The following is a 7,125-nucleotide window of genomic DNA, read 5'->3' as shown; positions in this document are numbered from 1 at the left end:
TTTTTTTTTTCCTCGCCCGCAGTTGTGACTCGACGTGTTCCTGGAAACGTGTTTGCTGGCCTGTCCCGCCAGCTCCGCACACCCCTAAATCCAACCCGCGATGCCTGTCAACACGATTTCGGTGGGCGCTGCTGTTACGCCCACTATTATCCAGACATATCTCTCACATTACCTCAACCGCCGGCCGCTTTCGCAGAAGCCTACAGCGCACATATCCTACCACGAGGGCCTCGAGCTCATTCGCCGTTTTCTCCACTACGCCTCGCTACATACTGTCGATGAATTGCAAGCATTCACTTCGCAGTGGGTCCCAGTCCCACGCTGGGTACATGTAAATGAGGTGGAAATCTCAAGCCGTCTGTTACAGCGCTCTGCCGAGCTCATTTCCGCCCAATTGGGCCCCAAAGGCATCAGGGCTGTTGGAGGAGAACAATGGTGGCAGTGGAGGCGCGAGGGAACTACACTAAAGGCAGAATGGATTGAGATGCGCAAGGACTACGAGGCGAGAAAGCAACTAGCGATTCACAAGGGCGACCGCATCATGCTCTACGTTCATGGTGGCGCCTACTTCTTTGGCAGTGTAGATGAGCACCGCTATCAAATGCAAAGACATGCGCGCAAACTCAAAGCCAGGGTCTTGGCTCCGAAATATAGGCTTGCGCCGCAATTTCCGTTTCCTTGCGGCTTGCATGATTGTAGGTAACCAAGTAGTCATATCTACGTTATGCTAACAGTCGTAGGTTTGGCCGTATACCTTTACCTCCTCGAAGAGAAGCATGATCCGACTACCATTATTCTTGCCGGTGACTCCGCGGGTGGAGGGATGGTCCTGAGCATGCTGGTAACGCTCCGCGACCAAGACATACCTCTACCCGCGGGAGCGATCTTGATTAGCCCTTGGGTGGATCTGACGCATAGCTTCCCAAGTCTAGGTGGTGATGGCAAGATGGACTATATCCCGCCTCACGGGTTCTTACATAAACCCAGTATCAGTTGGCGTAGGTCGTCTTCTTTGAATACATGCATCTACCGGCTAACTTTGTCCTAGCACCTCCAAATGCAGATGACATGCTTGAAATCGCAAAATCGGCAAAAGGAGGAACCGAGAAGAACGACGAGATCAAGAAGGCGAAAAGCCCTGAAGAAACTAAAGAGCAAAAAGCAGATCGAGTACGCGGGTTCTCTGTCACCTCCAACGATCGTCCTGTCTTCGATGATGGCTCAAAGCCTTCTGGTACGGGCCATGATGACGACATCTGGATCTCGCCCGACGGCAAATACAGCGTAGGGCCAAAGAGTCAGCTTTCTGTGCAACTCGAAGACGTGCGAGTTGAGATTAAAGATCAGATCCAGTTGTACACTCCCAACCACATGCTGACACACCCTCTGGTTTCACCAGCTCTGCAGCCAACACTTGGGGGCTTGCCGCCTTTATTGATTCAGACCGGAGGTGGTGAGTTGCTTAGAGATGAGCAGATCTACCTTGCCCACAAAGCTGCACAACCACTCGCCTACATACCACCGCCGTCCAACAACCAAACTGCCGAGGAAATCCAGGCTCAAGTGGCCAACTACAAACCAACCAATGTCCAACTCCAAGTCTGGGATGACTTGTGCCATGTGTGCCCTACTCTCAGCTTTACACGACCAGCCAAACACATGTATCGCAGCATTGCTCAGTTCGGCGCCTGGGCACTTGCGCGTGCTCAAAAGAAGTCCATTGACATACTTGACGACGACGAGATTTCCTATCTGAGCAGTGATTCGAGCGCTTCATCAGAATCAGAAAGAGCTGGCCCCAATGTTTCATCCAATGGTGCAAACACACCGAATGCGAATTCTCCACAGAATGATTCGACAACTGAAAAGAAGGGACAGGCGGAAGCCCGCGTCGGCAGAGCTGGTGACCCGATTCCGCCTTTTGAAAATCATATGATTCGTCAGCGCGTCGACCGACATGGGCGGATCTATCCACTCGCCGCCAAGGAAGACCTCCCTGCTCTTAATATTCCCAGCAATGATGTTGGCGTGCCAAAAACCGGTCCTGTAAGCAAGTGGATGAAGGCACAGTCACAGTGGAACTCGAAGTTTGCAAAACAAAAGATCAAGATCCAGAAACAGAGGGTCGAGGATATGCGAAGAGGTTTCGAGGGCTTTGATGGGGAAACGCCACCCCCTACAGCGCTTGCTGGAAGACGGGTCAAGGGTATGAAGAATGAAAAGGCGAAGAAGAAGAGTTGGGGTATGTCGATGTGGTCTATCTGGGGTAGTTCCCATGACCAAGCTACCGTAAGTCAGCATATCACTGAATGGCGTGATATATACCTTTGGCTGACGGATACAGATTGTGCGAGAAGGAAAAGCAGAGCAGGGCACTGCCGAGCCAACAGATACTGTGCAAGCTCCACAGCCCTCAGATACAGATGGTGCAGCGGAAAGCAAGTCCAAGCGAAGTCGTGGAACTGGACTATCTATGCCGAATTTCGGACGCGCAAGGTCACGCTCTCGTGTTTCGGCTGTTACCGATCGAGGCCAGGCTGATATGGATATGGATGATTTATCCCAGATGGACCTACCAAAACCCGGGCTTGCCGACGCAACAAGACTGGCACCTGAGCGTGCTGCCTCGGGCTTGCCATCGCTCACTGTTGAACAAGACAACCAGACCTCCATGCCGAATGTCATAGCCTCAGACAACCCTGCATTACCCAGTACTATCATTCCCAGTACTGATACCTTGACGACACGCCCTACAGCGGGTGGCATCGCGTATCCATTCCGTCTCAAGGTCGATGGAGCAGAAGGAAGGGATGTCAATGCTAGCACGGTTACACTTGCCAGTGTAAACATTACTACACCCTCGGCTCGAGATTCAAACGAATTTGAGAAACAGCTTGGGAATCCAGCATCGATTTCTGAGACCATGAATGATCAAGTGCAGAAGGAACAAGCCAAAGGAAGTAAGCACAGTTCAAGCACCGGAAAAGGGGCAGGGCTATTCAGCGATGGAGTTGACGAACCAGAGTCTGATGAGGAAAAGAAGGTGGAGCGCCCTCCTGTAGAGAGATTTGAGACCGCAAAGGAAGATCTCAGCACCCTCGCTGCAGGCGACGCGAAGTCGTAATGGTAGGCTGAAAACGGAGTTGGTCGGAGTAAAAATGGTTAAGTGTGCGACATGTAGATACCCCATCGCGAGATATTCATAATACTGATATAAGAAACCATTGTTATCAAGATTTTGAAAGCTTCTAATTGTCTTTTAGACTTTCTGCTCCGCCATCCACTTTTCCGCTTCTTCCTTGTACTCTGGACGCCATCTTGTCAACGGCGGTCGTCCATTGATGATATCACCCACACTCCACAGCATACGCTTCTTATCCGTCTCTTCAGATACCTGACCATCTGGACAAACGATATAAAACTTGCCATCCTTCATCTTCTCATACATGTACTCCGCCACTTGATCCGGAGACCACGCCCCCTCTGGCACCGGTGCATCACTACCCGGCACCTTTCCAGCCTAACCACCCTATCATCAGCAATCACACGTCTCAAAAAGAGCATTCCTCACTCAAAAGGGAGCAAATCCGAAACTCACCAACGGCGTAAACGTCCACCCCGGAACCAACAAATGCACACCAACACCCGTATCCTTGAGATCAAAACTCAAATGCTCGGCGAGCGTCTTAACCGCTGCTTTACTAGCATTATACGCCGCGTTACCCGGCGGATTCGTAATCCCCTGTTTACTCCCAGTAATCACAATCGCCTTCTCGGCCCCCTCCTTCTCCCGCATCACCGGCACAAACGCATTCAGCCCATTCACCACGCCCCCCAGATTCGTACTGAGAATACTATCGAAATACTCGGCATCGCCCCATGTGCCTTTTCCCGAAATACCGGCGTTTAGCACGAGGAGGTCGATGTCGGATCCGATGCGCTGTTTGAGGGAGACCCAGTCGGAGCGCGATGTTACGTCTGCGGCTATGCAGGTTAGATTTCCGGAGAGCGAGGTCGAGGCTTGGGAGAGGAGGGTTTCGTTGGTGTCGGTTATCGTGACGCGCATTGAGTGTGAGAGGCAGAGGCGCGCGATGGCGTGGCCGATGCCCGAGGCGCCGCCGGTTATGAGGGCGTGGGCTGAGGGGCGGAAGGCGGACATTTTGTTTCTTTGAAGGAGGATTGAGATTTTTTCTGGTGAGGAATTGAGGGGATGTTAAATAAGGAATTGGAATGTGGGGTAGTGGTGTATTGGGAGGGGTGATGTACGTACTTTAGGTCGGGGTTAAGTTATCTCCGTTGGAAATGGCATTTTGATGCCCGTATAAATACTGCTTGCGGAATGGATGGTTGCGAGGTACTGGTATGTATGTTTCGGTCCTATTTTACTTAGTAACTCAGGGAATGTACCTCGGTTCTAAATACATGTGGTAGGCATGCTTGGCTTGTCAATCCTGCCTTGCTGTAATCAATTTTGCTTGTTATCGATACTCGATATCTACTAGTACCCCTCGTTTTAGCCACTACGTTCTCAAAGTCCATTCGACTATCCATAATTAAGTACAATGTAGTAGAACAAGCAACTTGCGTTAGATCTTATACACAGGTGTATATATGCATATAAACTCTAAAATTTAGACTTAATAGTTGCGTAAACACTTCTTTTAGCCATCGTGTGAAGCTGAAGATTGTCACACAAGGTCCAAACCACTTTCAATAATTATCCTTCTTTTCTTACAATCACAATGTCTTCTTCTCTACATCTCCCACAATATGGATGACAGTACGCCCTCGAAGAGGATAGATGAGCTCATACTAAGTCATTGTTACTGAGCATGTATCCAAGATTATGCTGTAGACGACTTGCCATTGAAATGAGATTTGGTGCAAACAATCCAAATATCGCTTTTAAAAATTAATGAGACCTCACTCAGAATAGTGTACTTGAACAATCTACTCTACTATTACATATTCCAGTACTATAGAAGAATTCGTTAATGAGCAAGTATGGTAAAGGTAGAGGATCTGCAGAGGAAATCTAGAACTCATCAACATCATTATTCCTTTTATTAGTTTTTTCTTATTGCGTAACTCCATTTACAATCTCTCCTCAGCCCTAAATCTCTCCGAGCTTTTACGTAATAGTGATGAGTACAGTCACTACATACCGCTAGAGTTTCTGTTTCCGGAACATCTACCTATGATAAGAGCTAACCTTACCAGGGCTGTCATACCATAGAAGCATTCAACTACCCACTACGATGCGTAAACGATAGTATCTGTACACATTTATTTTATATAGTAAGTTGCAATAATATTTGTTTCACAAGTCCTCGTTTCTATCTCCCTGAAGTGTATGATCTTACGTTAAGTTAGTTATAACCGTAAAGCTACACGCCTGCTTTGCGCGCCAAGACTCCCAGGTTATGTGTTAAATATGCTTACGCAGCGCCGCGCTACTAAAACTTAGTTTCACCGAGAAAATAGCAGAGAAATAGGGATCGTCAAGTGTTGGTAGTTGTCTTATTTAAGTGAGAAGATTTTCACCAAAACTGTCTACTTGCCTCCTACTGCAAGCTCCTTCCTCGTCCGAGTCGTTGTACTGTGATAACCATGAAATCCTTTTCTACACTCTTTACTTTCACAATAGTCCTACTCGCAGGCTCTACTGCTGCGCAGGAACCACCTCAGCCAACTTCCTATTGTAGGTACTGTACTACATACACTACGTACGAGAACACGCGCACGTGTCCAAACGGTGAACAAAAGAAATGCACAGCAACATGTGATCAGGGTACAATTGCTGCAGGGAAACCTGCCTGCTGTGTATGTATTTCACATATGGAAAACTTGAATCATGCTAACATATACACGTAGACAATTGCTTGTTAAGAAAAAAACGCAGCTGGCTAAAGTCTTGCCCGAAGTTGCGGTGAGATTGAGTTCAGAGTGCGTTGAGATACGAGAGTAGTTGAAGGTCGTGCCCACAACGCTCCAATCATCGTTTTGATTGCAATAGCATTAGAGGCCAATAACGCCGAGCCAAAAGCAAAGATGACAACATGTATCGCTGCTGAGGCGTCCAAAATCTTACATGCATTTTAAACCCCTGCACAGCTCTTGACACAGACACTTTCTTGGCGTTTATCCCTATCATTAATTATACCAAAAGATAAAAATATCTGCTTGGGGAATAGACTAATCTTGAGTGATGTATATAAATAATGTGCGTACTGGAGCGCTGCTTGTTCATTACCAACCATCCCATTTACCTCCTCCCTTCACTTCACCGTCGCAACCATGAAGCTACTCTCCGCAACTTTTCTGGCTGTCGCCCTCCTGTCGCAGCTTGCAGTAGCACAAACTTTACAAATTACTTGCGAGCAAACAGGATCCCTTGTAAACAAAATGTTTTGTGCATATACTCAAAAAGAAACCTCCTGTGTCACAACCTGCACTGCAGAGCAAGTCAGGAACAAAGCCGTAGTATCTTGTGTATGTATCTCTGCTCCAGAAATATCTGGTGAGGCTAACTTTGGCAGACTGCTTCCTGTTGATCCAACCACTCCTGCGTCAGGATCCAACAGAGACAATAAGGAGGAGGTTTAACATAGTCGGATAAAACATTGGGAGGCTACGGTAAAGGACTCGAATATTCATGGTTTGTTCGCTACTCACCTGTGGAAAGCTAGCTCCAATAATACTCACTATTCCAACTTCTCTTGCATGATGTCGTATGCACCGTCTGCACTTCTCACGCTGTCATCTCCTCTAAATTGCGCAGCAACCCATTCTTAAACCAGCCCCCGAAGATTAGAAACCCCCAACAATTCCAGTTCAAACATTGAAACATACGAAACCATCGACCCGTCGAAAAGCACGAAACTCACCTATCGCCCTACTTCCCACACCTAGCCTAGCAGCAAATAACAACGAAAGAAGAAGAAAAACACTAAGTGTTAATTCACCTCATAATCAACCTATCACCAACACCCAACTAAACGAAGCTAAAACAGAAATTCCCCGAAGATAACCCTAATCCCACTACCCACCGGCCCACCAACCACCTCGCTTCACCACACCTATCTTAGAACGCCCCTCCCCCTCCTCCACTCCACCAAAAAAAAA

General features: G+C 47.9%; 3 protein-coding genes across 3 annotated transcripts; 2 read left to right on the top strand and 1 right to left on the bottom strand.

The window, feature by feature from the left end:
* Positions 1-100: 100 nt before the first annotated feature.
* COCCADRAFT_10254 (uncharacterized protein) lies at positions 101-3,124 on the top strand (the record flags this gene model as incomplete). Its single annotated transcript, XM_007720480.1, has 4 exons — positions 101-695; positions 741-998; positions 1,049-2,289; positions 2,345-3,124. 4 exons carry the CDS (start codon positions 101-103, stop codon positions 3,122-3,124), a joined length of 2,874 nt encoding a protein of 957 aa, XP_007718670.1.
* Positions 3,125-3,259: 135 nt separating this feature from the next.
* COCCADRAFT_112758 (uncharacterized protein) lies at positions 3,260-4,159 on the bottom strand (the record flags this gene model as incomplete). Its single annotated transcript, XM_007720479.1, has 2 exons — positions 3,260-3,520; positions 3,599-4,159. The coding sequence occupies 2 exons, from the start codon at positions 4,157-4,159 to the stop codon at positions 3,260-3,262; spliced, it is 822 nt and encodes a 273-aa protein (XP_007718669.1).
* A 2,138-nt stretch (positions 4,160-6,297) lies between these two features.
* COCCADRAFT_112757 (uncharacterized protein) lies at positions 6,298-6,606 on the top strand (the record flags this gene model as incomplete). Its single annotated transcript, XM_007720478.1, has 1 exon — positions 6,298-6,606. One exon carries the CDS (start codon positions 6,298-6,300, stop codon positions 6,604-6,606), a length of 309 nt encoding a protein of 102 aa, XP_007718668.1.
* Positions 6,607-7,125: the final 519 nt, after the last annotated feature.

The sequence above is a fragment of the Bipolaris zeicola genome, assembly GCF_000523435.1.
Source record: "Bipolaris zeicola 26-R-13 unplaced genomic scaffold scaffold_491, whole genome shotgun sequence".
Taxonomy (NCBI): domain Eukaryota; kingdom Fungi; phylum Ascomycota; class Dothideomycetes; order Pleosporales; family Pleosporaceae; genus Bipolaris; species Bipolaris zeicola.
The sequence above is the reverse complement of the archived record's forward strand: the minus strand, read 5'-3'. Positions and strand labels throughout refer to the sequence as shown.